Below are 15,502 nucleotides of genomic sequence, written 5' to 3'. Positions count from 1 at the left end.
ACACAGAATGAGGAAAAATGAGGACACCCCCACCCCCACCTCCAGGGCCAGTGGTACAAAGGATGTGGGGGAGAGAAAACAGCACCACTAGAGGCGGTAGGAGAAGCAGAGTCCTCGGGAGAAACCGGGGCTCTGAGCAGGAATGTAAAGAGAACATTCAGAAGAGAACTTGAGGATATAGGCAATTTTACAAATAATCAGCTATTAGTTCCAAAGAGCACAAAAGAATTTCAGGAGAAACTAAAAAAGGCGTGGAGAGTAATGGTTATTAGAGTGCAGAGCTGAAGGTGCCTTGGTAGTTTGTCACTTCTCATGGTGACTAACAAACAAGATAAAGCCCACGATGACATTAGTTCTGGCAGCTGGAGCAGGGAGGGAGGGATCCAGGGCACCCCTACAGGCCTGCCCCTGGAAGTGTGTGGAGTATGTAGGAGTAAGTGCACGGAGGAGAAACAGTTTTGCTCTTTAGTTACAAATTAGTACAAAATGAGACCTGACTCCCGGGTATTTTGAGGCAAGTCCTGAGAACCTACCTCAAAGAATTTAAACGAGATGGCAAACACAAAGCAGTTGGCATGAAGCAGGACACTAAAATAGTATTAGTAATGATAATATTATTATTAAGAGAATGTTAGAAGAGCACCTAAGATGGCCCCTCCAGGGCGCCTGGGTGGCTCAGTGGGTTAAGCCTCTGCCTTCAGCTCAGGTCAGGGTCTCAGGATCCTGGGATCGAGGCCTGCATCGGGCTCTCTGCTCAGTAGGGAGCCTGTTTCCTCCTCTCTCTCTGACTACCTCTCTGCTGACTTGTGATCTCTGTCAAATAAATAAATAAAATCTTTTAAAAAAAAAAAAAAAGATGGCCCCTCCATCTTAACTTCAAAGCAGCAGCCCTGAACAGTCGGCCAAGGCTCTGCTCTGACCCTTACCTCCTTACCCACTCACCCCACTAACAAGAATTTATCCAGTGCCAACCCTGCCTCATTCTTGATTAACACAAGCCAATTACCAACATACAAAACCAAAAACGGTTTATTGCTGAGTCAACCTGAGGTTCAAACGATGGGAGACAGGAGTCCATAGCCTTGCCAGGACACTCAGGTCAGGACAGAGATTAAGGCCCAAGTTCCCGTAAGCTCCACTTAGGGCACTACATACTCTGATCCTGTTAACCTTGTTAGTCCCTCCAAGTCACTTCTACTTCATCTGTCCGATACCTGTGGGGAAAAAAAAAAAAACACACACAGAAAACCTGGTGGACAGCTATCCCTTAGAAGCCTCCATTCCCTCTACCCTCATGATTCTAGACCCTCTTCCCTGCTGATTTTTGCCTACCTCCCATATAATCCTATCTACCCCCACCAGGAGGATACACACCTCTGCGTGATCCCAGAATCACTAAGGGGGGTCCTGTGTCCTGCCCGAAACATCTCCCAGCCAGCCTGGGCAATCATGGCTCCATTGTCAATGCAGAATCTAGGAAGAAAAAAGATATGAAATTTGGGATTCAAGTGTGAAGAATCATAGTAATTGGAGGAAAAAAAGAAAAAAAATCAAGAAAGGGAAAGGGCCTTTACCTCTCATCTGTGGCAAAAAGCCGGGCTCCACGTTCTTGGCACATTGTCTCCATCATTTCCTGTAGCCTCAAATTACCTGTGAGGAGGTAGGGGGTAGGCAGCCCTTTCTGCATGGTCCAGCTGTACACCTCATGTGTGTTTACTTACAATTATGAAGTAGGAGTTTGGGGGCAAGCTAGGAAGCAGAAACTTCTAATTTTCCCAAACCCTTAAGAGATTTAGACTAGCAGGAGGAAGACACTAATGTCCAAGAACAGGAAAGAGGCGCACAGTTCAATGATACATACACCCCACACCTCCCACGATGAGGGCCTCCTGGGAGCCACAATGTGCCATGGCTCGCTCTGTGATCTCTACCAGCATTGCAAACACGGTTTCCTGTGGGGGACAGATAAAGTGAGAACAACAGAGGGGATCCCGGTTCTGTTCTACTACGTAAAAGCTCCTCCAGACCCAACTTTCTCTCCCGGCATTTTATCCCATTACCTGCAGAGAGAAACATAAATCCTCAGGAGTACACTCGCCTGTGGCCAGCATCCGCTGGGCTACGTCCTATAATTAAAGAAGAAAATAAATAAATAAATAAATAAATAAATGAAGTATGGTTTGGGGATGACGTGAGAGCAAAAATAAGTGCGCCTGGAGGATCACTGTGTCTCACTACAATTCCACTTACCAGCATGTCTACACTGCACTTTGCCTTTCACTGGCACTGAGCTATGGAATAGGCAGCATTTATTCGGGATTCAATAATCACAAATGTCTGCCCTGGCACCCCCAACCCTCCCAACCCCTTACTCGGCTCAACTTTCTCCCTAATGCTTATCATTATCTGACCCTTTTTATTGTATTATTATCTCCCGCCCCCACTTGTTTCTTTGTCACTACCACCCCCCCAATAGAATGTAAGTGCCAAGTAGAAAGAGATTTTTATTTTGCTCTATGCTATACTGCTATTGCCTGGAACAGTGCCTGGCACACAGATGTTTAATAAATATTTGCTTAATGAATTTAGTCAGCATCATTAATACAGACCAGAACTACACTACACATAGGAAATACAATGGTGAGCAAAACAGAAACGCCTCATTAAAAAGCATGGCAGTGCTCTCTCCTCACCTGTCCACACTCACCTCAATGAAAGACAGTATCCCCGAGAATGAAACGTCCATCCCCTTCACAGTATATGGGAGCTCAACTAGCTTCTTGCCTCTGTGTGGGAGTGAGTGTAGAGGCACAAAGGCTTTCGTCAGCTGGCTGCTCACCCTCCAAACTGCTCCCAAACCTCCTTACTGTATGTACAGGGAAATCCCGGAAGACCCACCAGTCAGCCTTCTCCCTCTTATGTTCCCTTACCGCTTTGCCATCTGTTCAATATTGTAGCCTGGACTCGGGTCATTGGAAATCTAGCAGAAGGTAAAAGAGGATGGAATCAGATATTCAGAAAGCATAAGAAACTAATTCACTATTTCCTACTTCCATTTCCATGGCTCCCCAGAAATTTATCCATACCTTATGTTTTCTCTAGCCCCAGTGGCTTACCTTCAGCACTCGAGCAAAACGATCCAGACAATTACCCACAGCAATATCGATGGTTTCCCCAAAGATGCGGTAACGATGTTCTGAATATGCAATCACCTAAGGGTGATGAGGATGTCCATGAAACCTCAAGTCTGTAAAGAGGAGTATTTGGCTTTGGGGAAGAACATAGCAGAGGACCAACATGGCCGCTGCAGCTTCCAATAAAAAATGGAACAAAAAAACTCACCCAAACCCTGAATAGGTACTTTCTCATAGCTCTTATCTAAGTTTAAAGTACCCTGAGAATTCCCAGACCAGATTCCTAATCTACGGAAGGCACCCTAGGTCAGGGTAGAAGCAATTCTCATTTCAAATACATTTTTCTAGCTTGGAGGTTCCTAATACATCCTTTAAAGGCAGTCTTGACACTATGGATTAAACAGGCTTTCCGGCTTGGAGGCACGGAACCAGAGTCCTTCTAGACTATTCTACCAGGGCAGTGTTATTTGGAAACAACACAAGAGGCAGAGTTGAAAACCTCCAAAAATCCTATACTGGATCACATTAATAACACACCCAACTCAGCATGGCAATCAACTTATGTTCATTCTTCACATATGACCAGCTTCTACCAGAGAATATTTACCACCCACTGACACGTATACTTCTAACATTCAGTGTTTCCTTAAGACCACAAGAAGTTCTTTTCCCTTTCCAGTGCTGCTAAGGATTTCCTTCTATTCTGATATAGATTGTAATCTGCTGTTAAAAGGCTGGCCACAGGGGCACCTGGGTGGCTCAGTGGTTTAAGCCACTGCCTTTGGCTCAGGTCATGATCTCAGAGTCCTGGGATCGAGCCCCGCATTGGGCTCTCTGCTCGGCAGGGAGTCTGCTTCCTCCTCTCTCTCTGCCTGCCTCTCTGCCTGCTTGTGATCTCTCTGTCGGATAAATAAATAAAATCTTTAAAAAAAAAAAAAAAAAAAAAAAAAAGGCTGGCCACAAAAGGGAAAGGGAAAAAAAAATCCTGCCTTTCTACTTCTGTTGTCTACTTCTCTACCCAATCATCTTCCCTGTTTTCCCACCTTAACAGGTTTCAAGAAGGAAGAAGAGAAAACCATCACTGCTTCTCTTCAGTAACTCTTGCAAGCCTCCACTGCTACTGTGCATACCCCAAGTCCCTAATTTTGTATGCCACCCTTCAGGCCCCTGCCAGCTATATGTCCTCTACCTGTAAAAGTTCCCACTCATTTTTATAGGAATATGTGCTTCATCCTAAATAACTATGTCACAAAATAAAATTTTAAGCCTTTCATTAGCTGGGGATGATCACTTTTTCTAAAAATAACCCTGTCAGGTGTTCCGTGGGAAAGAAAGACTGGAGTTCTCCAATCACAACAGAAAAAGGTCTTGCATGGTACTCCAAACAACTCTGGCTTCACCTATAAACTTAAAATGCCTTCTACCACTTATAAAATGTTTTTCAAATTATTTCTGTTTTCATACTCTTAGATTAACAACTTCTATTTACTACCAATAACGTAAAACAAAACATGAAATTATTGTGAAAAAACACATCACATAGTGCCCCTTAGTTTTAATTGCTAAGATACAGAGAAAAAATAAGCTTCAGATTAACAAAAGAAAGAACCCTTTCATTACTTTGAAGGCTTCAATATTTACTATTCTTTTTTTTCTAAATTGGAAATTTCTTTTTTTTTTTTTTAAGATTTTATTTATTTATTTGACAGACAGAGACCACAAGTAGACAGAGAGGCAGGCAGAGAGAGAGAGGGAAGCAGGCTCCCCGCTGAGCAGAGAGCCCAACTCGGGACTCGATCCCAGGACCCTGAGATCATGACCCGAGCCGAAGGCAACGGCTTAACCAACTGAGCCACCCAGGCGCCCCTAAATTGGAAATTTCTTATCTTTATAACCACATATATAAAAACCATGTAAGGGGCGCCTGGGTGTCTCAGTCACTAGCTTCTGCTTTCCACTCAGGTCATAATCCCAAGGTCCTTGGATCAAGCCCCGCACTGAGCTCCCTGTTCAGGGGGAAGTCGTCGGCTTCTCCCTCTCCCCTGCTCATGTTCTCTCTCTGTCTCTCTAATAAATGAGTACAATCTTTTAAATAAATGCCATCCAATATCGTGATCATCCTGCCCAAATCTGCAATAATGCAAACTTTCTTGTGGGTTTTCTAGTGCATAACATTTTAGGTTCAGATGAGCCCAGCTTTGTTCCCACAGGTGCCACACTGAGTACATGAAAGTTGCTGGCACAGTGCCTTAGAAATGACGAGGGAATGATAGAGTACTCCAAATACCTGTGTGTTTCCTCCACTGACATACAGCACAGTTGGGCTGGTGGCTCCGGTGATAAGGCGGCCCATCTCAATGTGGCCTATACAGTGGTTGACACCCAGCAATGGCTTATTCCACAGCTGGGCCACAGTGCGGGCCACAACAGCCACAGAAACCAGTGGGGCACCCATGCCAGGGCCTAGGGGGACAGAAATGGGAGTTAGAATCCTATGGACACTGGGAAAAACAGAGCTGGGGAAAGTAAGGGATGCAAGAGGTGAGGTAGGGGTAGTGGTGGTAGGAAAGGAGAGCAGAGGGCTATTCTAACCTAGCCAGGCTCCAGGTATATTCTTCATTTTTGTCAACCACTATCCCAGCTATACCTTTGGTGTAGGCAATGCAATCAATATCCTGGGAGGTTAATCCAGCCTCTGTCAGTGCCTCCTGTAGCAGGTCCAGGATAACAGCTCGGTGATGCCTAGCAGTATCACCCGGAAGGAATCCTAGGAGATGGACACAGGTCAGAGATCACAGAGTTTTTCTATAGCAAAGGCAGGTAGACTTGCCTATGGTTTTGCCATAGATTCCCTGATCCAAATTGCAATTCTCTACTATTCCTGAATAAACCCATTTTACTGGCAAAACAACTGTTTTTTTCTTTTGTTTTGTTTTTAACATTTACACAGTGTAGGAAGAGTCCCTTTCACTCTCCTCAAGCATCTTGTCTTCCAGGTTTTCAGATACATCCTAGCCTGTTCAGCTAGGCATACCAGCTCTCCAGAAATGCCCTTCTTCATACCCAACTCCTACTCAGCCTTCAGGACTCAATTCAAGTGAAAGCTACTTTTCACTTCACCCTTTGGTGATCTGCTCTGTGGCCCTACAAACCCCATGCACAATCACATCTTTATACTCTATACACCACATTAGACATATAACAATTAGAGCATTATAATTATTTGTAGTTTCCCCAGTTTAACCATGAGCATCGTAAAGCACTGGCTATTTATCTTTGTAATCCTGGTGCCAAAATGCCTAAAGGAGTGACTACTAAACACAAGATATATATGTTCTAACAAGTAACCCATCACAACATCATCATTTCAGGGAGGCTTTGCAGGTATATGCAAGTCAGTTGCCTTCTCCTTTATATGCAGGAGTTTTAAGGGATGGTGGATAAAATACAATGTAAGAGGGGCGCCTGGGTGGCTTCAGGCAACTGCCTTTGGCTCAGTTCGTGATCCTGGAGTCCCGGAATCCAGTCCCACATAGGGCTCCCAGCTCTGCGGGGAGTCTGTTTCTCCCTCTGACCTTTTCTCCTCTCGTGCTCTCTCTCACTTTCTCTCTCTCACATAAATAAATAAAATCTTAAAAAAAAAAAACATAATAACTTAGAAATAACATTTGTTAGATGAGTTGTAATATGTTTAGTAATTTCACCTATTTCTTAAGACCCAATAATGCAGATATTATTATTTCCATTTAAAGAGTCAGGAACATAAGCCCCAAACCAAATACAGAACACGAATATTACTGTTCCTGTCTAACACCCAAGGTGGAAGTCTCTACACTCCTTCTCATTCTAGATAATTCTGATTGCATCTGTTATACTGTTCATCATACCGTAAAGTTTTGTTCTTACGTCCGACTCCATAGCTGTTCCTAATATCTACTCTTGTATCTAGCATCCAGCTGACGATTAGTATATAAAAAGCACTTAATAAAAGCAAAAGAAACCCAGAAGATACATGTCCAAATGCCTGTGACTCTTCTAACCATCAGCCTGTCATGTTCATACTGTCACATAATCTCAGAGATTCGGGGCAAAAACCTCTACAAGCGGACAACGCGCCCCACGCCCTACTTTGCTAGCCAGCGCTCAGACAGATGGAAGGTGCTGCCATGCCGAGGAGCGCGCGGCGAACTCTAGTCCCCCCCACACGCACCTGTGCCCGGAGGCGTGACGTAAGTCCGCCGCGGATTCGCCAGCACCGCGCCATCGCGGACCACTCCCACGCCAATCTTGTTAGCGCTGCCTTCAAACCCTAGCACCGCCGGCATGGCGGAGACTGAGAGAAAACGCCGGCAGGGCTGGCTACCACAGGAGCCGCAGGGCCCTCACCAGGCCGCGCCGGGCCGCGGATTCCGGAGCGCGCAGGAAGACTCAAACGCCAGGTGCCAGGGAGAAGCGCGCACCGAGACGGGCCCCAAAGGGCTCCAAGGCTCGCACGCCCGCGCCAGCCCCACCCCCGTCGTCCCGGCGACCCATCAAGGCCCCTTCAAGGACCTGTCCTCCTAACTGCCAGGGACGCTGAGCTGGCATCTGCTCCTTACATTCCTAGCCATTCCTTTACTTCTCTCCCGTGGTCCAGTCCAGACACCTCCACTGATTAAATTCCCGCTCTTGCCCAGCACTGGGAGTCTTCGGTCGGGGTGGTAGAACAAGTCGTGCATCTGGCACACCATAAACAGCCCAAGAAGGAAAGGCTGGGGCCTTCAGTCCCTTGGAGACTTGAAGGCGGGGAGCGGGAAAGGCCGAGCCTCTCTGTCACATGGTCCCAGACGACCAGTCACACGCACTCCTCTGCCTGAGGCGGTGCTCCTCGGGTCACGTGACCATTCACCATACCCACGTGGGGGCCCAGTGTGCAAGACTCTTTGTGCTCGGGTAAGGAGGAGCCAGGCTGGGATCGGAGCAGGTCAGATACTGGGTTGCTCTTGTTTGCCCAGCAGAGGGGCTTCCCGTACGTCTGATCCGCAAGCCTAAATCAAAACTCTGAATTAAGGCCCTCGATTGGCCGGAGGGCGGATCTCACGAGGACTGCACAAGGCACCCTGAAATGATCTAGTCTTGTGGGTGAGGGGCTGAAGGGCCTGTGGTACATGGAGGCGGGGAAAGGATTCAGAGATAATATGGTTTGAGAGGCAGTACCTAGTGCGGGGGCGCCCGAGGGAGGAGTCTTTTCCCCAGCCTTAGCTGACTTCACGACCTCTTCCTGTCTGCAGGGAACACGGTAAAAATACTGCTTCGGTGGGCGACGTGGTACTGGTTCAGAAAGGCTTTCGTTACAGTGATGCCGAAGCGTGGGAAAAAGGGAGCCGTGGTAGAAGACGGGGAAGAACCCAAGATTGGTAAGAAAACGAAATGAGCCCCTATCGCTAGAGGCTGCCATGGGGGTTTCAGATTCCTTCAGTGAACGGGAAGTGGGAACGTACTCAGTGTATTCTTGCAGACTGTAAAGAAGTAACAACTCTCAGTGGGTCTATAGTAAAGCGGATCAAAGTTGCTTTTTGTCAACATTTTATCATTGTGTATTACTTATTTTGTAGAGCCAGAAGCCAAGAAGAGTAAGGCGGGAGCAAAGAAAAACGAAAAAGAGGCAGGAGAGGGGCCAGTCTTGTATGAGGACCCCCCAGATCAGAAAACCTCCCCCAATGGTAAATCGGCCACCCTCAAGATCTGCTCCTGGAATGTGGATGGGCTTCGAGCCTGGATTAAGAAGAAAGGTTTAGATGTGAGTGGAATTCAGGGAGGGGGAAGGGACATTCTTTCGTATTGAACGATCTTGGGATTTAATCACCTTAACATTTTAGTCCCAACGTGTAGGTTTTATTTTCCCTTTGTGTGTAGATTTTTTTTGGTGAAAGTTAAAAGGAGGAGCTTCACCAAGTTATAGAACTACTGTATTTCTGAGAAATGTCCAATTTTTCAACTCCATTTCTATTGTTTTAATTAATGGCTTCAACTCTTTGCCATGCACCTTGTTTTTGGACTTGTTTCATTTCATCTCCAGTAGGTCTTCCATTTAAATTACGGTTTAGGAGTGCCTCGCTGGTTCATTTGGGGCGTCGTGAGTTGGAGCCCCACCTGTGGTCTGGAGTTTAAATTTTAAAAATACCGCTTAAAAATCTTAACGTGGCTATCCATTGCCTATGAAAGAAATACCGTCTCTTCAGCTTTGCATGTAATACTCATTTTTCCTGTTAGTTGCCAGTTATAGAATTTAGCTGTTAGGCTTACTAGACTTTTTCTTTAAATATTTTATTAGAGAGAGTGCATAAAGGGTGGGGGGGGGGCAAATGGAGAGGGAGAAGCAGACGCCCCACTGAGCAAGGAGCCCAATCCTGGGCTCATCCCAGGACCCTGAAATCATGACCTGAGCTTAAGGCAGATGTTTAACTGAGCCACCTAGGTGCCACGTGCTTAGACTCTTAAGCATAGTGATTGTGTCTAAGCAGTGTAGTTCTAGTACTTGGCACAGAGTCTTTAGTGAATGTCTGAATTGATAGTACTTTTTCTACTTTTCATTTTACTCACAGTGGGTAAAGGAAGAAGCCCCAGATATACTCTGCCTCCAAGAGACCAAATGTTCAGAGAACAAACTACCAGTTGAACTTCAAGAGCTACCTGGACTATCCCATCAGTACTGGTCAGCTCCTTCAGACAAGGAGGGGTACAGTGGTGTGGGCCTGCTTTCCCGCCAGTGCCCCCTGAAAGTCTCCTATGGCATTGGTGAGACCCTGTTCATTTCTAATCCCTGAACTCTTCCAACGGCTAATACCCTACCCCAGCTCCTAATGTGAATTATTTTCTTTGCTTTTCCTTTTCTTACACTTTTTTAAGATTTTGTTTATTTGACCACAATAGAGGGAACACAAGCAGGGGGAGTGAGAGAGGGAGAAGCAGGCTTCCTGCTGAGCAGGGAGCCCAACATGGGGCTCAATCCCAGGATGCTGAGATCATGACCTGAGCTGAAAGCGGATGCTTAACAACTGAGCTAACCAGAGGCCCCTTCTTACACTTTTTTATGCTGATTTTGTTTCATCATTTCTGTAGGTGAAGAGGAACATGATCAGGAAGGCCGAGTGATCGTGGCTGAATTTGATGCATTTGTGCTGGTAACAGCCTATGTACCTAATGCAGGCCGAGGTCTGGTACGCTTGGAGTACCGGCAGCGCTGGGATGAAGCCTTTCGCAAATTCCTGAAGGGTTTGGCTTCCCGAAAGCCCCTTGTGCTATGTGGAGACCTCAATGTGGCTCATGAAGAAATCGACCTTCGCAACCCCAAGGGAAACAAAAAGAATGCTGGCTTCACTCCACAAGAGCGTCAAGGCTTTGGGGAATTACTACAGGCTGTGCCACTGGCTGACAGTTTCCGGCACCTCTACCCCAACACCGCCTATGCCTATACCTTTTGGACCTATATGATGAATGCTCGATCCAAAAATGTCGGTTGGCGCCTTGATTACTTTTTGTTGTCTCACTCTCTGTTACCTGCATTGTGTGACAGCAAGATCCGTTCCAAGGCCCTGGGTAGTGACCACTGTCCTATCACCCTATACTTAGCACTGTGACACCATCCCTAAATTACTTTAAAACTGGGAAATAAGCCCCCCAATTTAGCTTTAAAACTTAACCTCCCCAAAACATCTTTAAAAACTGCTCTCTAGAAATATGTGCACTGTATTTCCCTTCTAACAATACAAATCCTTCAACCAGCCTACTACTGATGCTTTTCTTTAAACCCCCCCCCTTTTTTTTTTTTACATTAAAAAAAGCTACTGATGACTTCCTTTGAACTGTCCACATGAAAATAAAGAGCCATAGTTTCAGCCTTGCCGTCTTTGTATTCTACCCCTTCGTGGGGCTACAAATTCCCCTCGTTTTTTACATATAAAGATAAACAACTAGAAAAGGATAGTCATGACCGTATTTATTTACAAGCACAGGATGAATCCCTAGCCTCCCCCAAGACAGAGCAACCCTACCCAGCCCAGTTAAATACTCCCAACTAGGGGGTAAGGTTGGAAGGAGGAATTAAGGGAAATACAGGACCGGGGGAACATACCCCACATTAAATAGTTATATACACATCAGTTCCTGTGGTTCTGTACAGAGCAGCGGCTGACCCCACCCCCCCAGGACACGGAATGGGGGGAGAGGAGACTGAGGGTACTGAGGCCAGAGCCAGCCCCTGGTGAAGTGCAATAGCAGCAGCAAGGTCCTAATGGTGCACAAGAGGGAGGGAACCCCCAGGGCTACCCACCCCCACCCTGCCCTGGAATGTTTAAGGGACAGGAATGGCTCTCAGGGAGCATAATAGAAGGACAAGGCTAGAACCCTCTTCTAGGACCCAGGTTTAGGGGCAACATTCTATTTCACCCTAAACACAGCAGCCCTTGGAGGAAAGCAGATGGCCAGCAGTGGTCTTCTCTACCCCTCCAAACCTAGGTGAGGGCCTGGTTCCTTCCTACCTCTCCCCAGGGAAAAGGAAGGCAGCTGCTTGGCTCCCTTTACAGAAGCCGAGGGAGCCTTTTACCACGGTTCCCTTTGTAGTGTCACTGTCCCCACCAGGGAGGGGCCAGGCACAGTCTGTGGGTTGTCATGAAGCTCAGGAGAAGTTCTGGACAGGGTGGCTGACCTTCATACAGGCCCAATAGAGAGCCCGGCCCAAACACAGCACAGCCAACAGGATGACAAATGCCCAGGCTGCATAGATGCCTCCATATCGCCGTGCATGCTTCCATGTGCCAAACTGATGAAGAAGGAAGATGGGGTTACTGTTGATCTCTTAACATTTTCTAGAAATTGTAGTAACAGACTGGGAGCTTCAATCCCTGGTTCCCTATCCATGTGTATCCATCTTCAGGGACCACCTTAGCCAATTGTTCCGCTCCTTTCCCCTAGGCACGTACATAAGTTATATAATCCTAGACATCTGTCAGTTTTTCTAACAGATGAGCCAGGTTTCCTTACAACAACTCTTTAATTTAACCCATTTCTCCACTGCCCTATCTTCTGCATAAAGAAGATGGCTGATTTTTACTCCTACAGTTAACAATAAAGATTATCAGTTACCTTCAAGTTCAGTTCGCCTACACATTAAAACAAAACCCCCTCAGTTAATCTTTCACTGTTTTTAAGGTAGCCATTTCCCAAATCTTAGGCTATGGAGATGAGGCTGAAGAATGAGAGGGGCTGGATCAAGATTACTCACAGCAAGGCCAGTGGCAGTGACGGCCAAGAGTAAGCCAAGCAAGAAGCAGCAGATACATCTCTTTCGTGGATATCTGCGCCCAATAGATGACCTGTGGGGAGGCAAACAAATGGATGTTTGCAAAGGCCTTGCAGATTTTCCCACACATGTCAACAATTAGTCACTCAACAATGCCACTCTCCAATCACTTACACTTTCCTGCAGTGAGGGCAACGGGCCAAGGTTCGGTCTGTGAATTCTGTCCACTATGGAGAACAAAAAGGGGAGAACCAATTAATAGAAGCAGGGCCATGTCTGATGAAGGTCTTGGGGGCAGGGGAGGGTAGGAAATGAATAGAAGGGAAATTAGAACAAGCCTTTTTAGGATTAATTATCATAACTCAGAAATACATTCATGATTACTTCTGTTTCTCCCCCTCCTTCCCAAGACTTCCCAATATTCCTCCTCACCAGGAAAGTATTCTTGCAATGTCCACAGATAACCCTGACACCCATAGGTTGTGGTTCCGGACTCAGAGGTCCTGGATGCACAGGCCCCAGGTTGATGATTCTTTTGCTGTAAAGAAGAAAATGACTACGTTTAAATAACTTTTAATCTTAAAGGTCCCCACACTATCCCTCCTCCACACCCCTCCACTCCTCTACTTCTCTGTACGTGTACTATACCCCACACCACCCCAACCCTATCCCCAGGGAATTGAGAAATAACACAGTTTAAACTTCAGATCGCTAATTTCTCTTTTATTTCATGATAATTCACCCAGCCCACTAGTCTCTCTATTTCCTATAAGACACCATTTCACCCCAATCTTTTTATTGTCAGATGTAAAAGATGGCTATAATATTCTAAAAGATACAACAGTCCGCAGTATTTTTCTCTTTCTAAATAAACACGAGGCTCTTTCAACTTAAGGTTCTCTGCGAACATTCATCCTTTTTACGGCTTTCCAATTTTTCCCACTGATGCCATTCTCCACCTTATGTCTCTTACCAGTAGGGCCGAGGGCAGGCAATCCGCTGGGAAGTCACTTTGCAGATAAGGAGACAGTTACAGGGGCAACGAACATATTTTTTCCCTGGAGGTGCATTCTTGATTGGCTAAAGAATAATGAGGACATCGGTAAGCAAACCTCTAATTCCAATCCCTTCCATTTCCTCCAAAAACACCTTCTGAGGAGAGATGAGAGAAATAAGATTTTAGCCAGGACAGACAGATGAAATTATAACATGAGATTCACAAATAAAAACTAGGCTTAAGTATCCAGGACAGGTATGAAGGTACAGGATTGTAAACATTATCTTCAGGGAGTGGCTTCTGGAGAAATGACAGTGTGAGACTCCTGGAACTGAAACCGGGGTTTCATGACTAGCACTTGGCTAACACCTGAAGGTCAGGGTCTAGAATCGAGGGATCAGAAAGAGGATCTAGGAAACAGGGCCATTTCATAGATATGTATAACTCACAGTGGCTTCATTGCAGACGCCACATTTCACTACATGCTGATGCATCTTGCCTTCCACGTTGATGAGAGACTGGCAGACTCGGCAGGTGATCATAGGGGCACTCCCACTGTCCGGGCTGGTCAGAGGGGAATAAGGGGGCGGGTCCTCCCCAGGCAACACGGCGGGGTGTCCCTCAGGGAACGGGGGAAATGCTGAAGAGGAAAGTAAAAAGGAGGGTGGCATCACTTGCAGACACCTCACTGATGCTCCAAAGGGTCAAGGAACTCTTTTTCGTCCTCAACCCTTCTGACCTAGCTCGGCGGGCTTCTTATAATCCGTGCTTCAATCAGCTTCCCTAGAAGCCCCTTCCTTTCCCAAGCTCCATGGCAATTGCGAAAGAAAGAGAGCTTCACCCAGTCACAGGTGCAACTGCTCCGCACCTGGCGCTGGGGCCCCGCCTCCGCCCCAGGCCCCGCCCCCTCCCGCTGCTCAAGAGTACCCCCGGGAACACCTCGGACCCGCCCCGGCTTACCCTGGGGCGGGGCATGTTTACCGGCTCCGTACGGTGGTGCGGAAGGGGTCAGGCCTCCCCCGGGCACAGCCCCACTCCCGCCGGGCCCCACTAATCCGTTGCCGCCGGCGCCACCGTCGATGGGCTCGGAGAGCAGCGGGGATCGCTCTCCGTCTGCCGCCATGGCCGCCGCCGCCACCGCCTCCTCCTTCGGCCAAGGATCCGGCTCTCTCCGCCGCTGCCGTCTCCGCAGCCACCGCCGCCGCAGCTACCGGGTCCCCAGGGCGCCTGCGCGCCTCGCGCCCAGCTCGCCCCGCAACCAGTGGCCCACCCCGCCCGATTCCGTCCCGCAAGCACGTGATAGGCTATCCCCGCCCCGGCCGTGCTGTTATTCGTGGCCACAAATCAATTCTTGGTCCTGCCAAGGCAGCTCTTTTTTTCCATTGGGGAAAGCCGCGGCAACGTCAACTGTCACATGACCTCCCGGAGGCCGCTGGGCCTGCAAAAACTGCACGTGACGAGAGGTTCTGCGAGCCATTGGAAGCGTGGCCATCGCGTTACCTCCAGACCAGGAGGTGGGGCTAGGCGGCTTCAGCGGGCTGGTCACGTGTTTCGGGAAGCCGCGCGTCCTCTGTTACGCGCCCATAGTGGGCGCGGAATCATTGCTCCTCATTGGCCCAAAGATGCCACTAAAAGACATCTCCTCTTTGCGGTTACAGTTGGTCTCCAATTGGCTGGCCTCTCTGGTCCTGTGACCCGTGGGGTGCAACTGTATTGGTCCGAATTTTGGTCCAGAAGCCGGGGGCGTGGTTGAAGGAGCCGGCAGTGAAAGTGTCAGAGCTGGGGCGGAGCTGAGAAAGGAGGGAGGTCGGTGGTGATTAGGCAGGCTGCAAAGGCACCTGTAAAAAGTTGGAGTAAATGTGTACCATTTGTACATGTGTACCATGTGTACGAAATGGATTGAAACGTTAAGGTTACCCAGCCTTTCTCGCTGGAGTCACTTCTGGAACCAAACCCAAGCCTGGCTTCTCCAGGAGCCTGCCCTGCAGACTCAACCTTCCCACTCCCCATCCCTGGTTATGAAATCACCTCTTCAATGAGTCTGGATCTACCACTACAAGGATATCTCATGTTTCACTCAATTTCTTGACC

General features: G+C 47.6%; 3 protein-coding genes across 7 annotated transcripts; 1 reads left to right on the top strand and 2 right to left on the bottom strand.

Annotated features, from left to right (window-relative positions):
* Positions 1-1,011: 1,011 nt before the first annotated feature.
* OSGEP (O-sialoglycoprotein endopeptidase) lies at positions 1,012-7,715 on the bottom strand. Its single transcript, XM_047735934.1, has 11 exons — positions 7,345-7,715; positions 5,782-5,901; positions 5,422-5,597; positions 3,117-3,212; positions 2,931-2,980; positions 2,708-2,786; positions 2,061-2,126; positions 1,862-1,952; positions 1,575-1,650; positions 1,375-1,473; positions 1,012-1,214 (listed from the first exon to the last, which is right to left on the bottom strand). The coding sequence occupies exons 1-11, from the start codon at positions 7,457-7,459 to the stop codon at positions 1,175-1,177; spliced, it is 1,008 nt and encodes a 335-aa protein (XP_047591890.1). The 5' UTR covers positions 7,460-7,715; the 3' UTR covers positions 1,012-1,174.
* Positions 7,716-7,947: 232 nt separating this feature from the next.
* APEX1 (apurinic/apyrimidinic endodeoxyribonuclease 1) lies at positions 7,948-11,011 on the top strand. Of its 4 annotated transcripts, none has more exons than XM_047735936.1 (5): positions 7,948-8,097; positions 8,405-8,530; positions 8,729-8,913; positions 9,719-9,911; positions 10,236-11,011. In XM_047735936.1, the coding sequence occupies exons 2-5, from the start codon at positions 8,473-8,475 to the stop codon at positions 10,751-10,753; spliced, it is 954 nt and encodes a 317-aa protein (XP_047591892.1). In that variant the 5' UTR covers positions 7,948-8,097; positions 8,405-8,472; the 3' UTR covers positions 10,754-11,011. The 4 variants fall into 4 exon arrangements, with proteins under 4 accessions (XP_047591892.1, XP_047591894.1, XP_047591893.1 ...); XM_047735938.1 differs by having other exon boundaries at positions 8,044-8,066; XM_047735937.1 differs by lacking the exon at positions 7,948-8,097 and adding an exon at positions 8,104-8,255.
* Positions 11,012-11,095: 84 nt separating this feature from the next.
* Positions 11,096-15,018, bottom strand: PIP4P1 (phosphatidylinositol-4,5-bisphosphate 4-phosphatase 1). 2 transcript variants are annotated; one of them, XM_047735942.1, is made up of 7 exons: positions 14,393-15,018; positions 13,861-14,051; positions 13,388-13,494; positions 12,847-12,952; positions 12,589-12,641; positions 12,397-12,487; positions 11,096-11,934 (listed from the first exon to the last, which is right to left on the bottom strand). In XM_047735942.1, exons 1-7 carry the CDS (start codon positions 14,532-14,534, stop codon positions 11,791-11,793), a joined length of 834 nt encoding a protein of 277 aa, XP_047591898.1. In that variant the 5' UTR covers positions 14,535-15,018; the 3' UTR covers positions 11,096-11,790. The 2 variants fall into 2 exon arrangements, with proteins under 2 accessions (XP_047591898.1, XP_047591897.1); XM_047735941.1 differs by having other exon boundaries at positions 14,372-15,017.
* Positions 15,019-15,502: the final 484 nt, after the last annotated feature.

The sequence above is a fragment of the Lutra lutra genome, chromosome 7, assembly GCF_902655055.1.
Source record: "Lutra lutra chromosome 7, mLutLut1.2, whole genome shotgun sequence".
NCBI lineage: Eukaryota > Metazoa > Chordata > Mammalia > Carnivora > Mustelidae > Lutra > Lutra lutra.
Note: the sequence above shows the minus strand (reverse complement) of the source record. Positions and strands in the feature narration are given on the sequence as shown.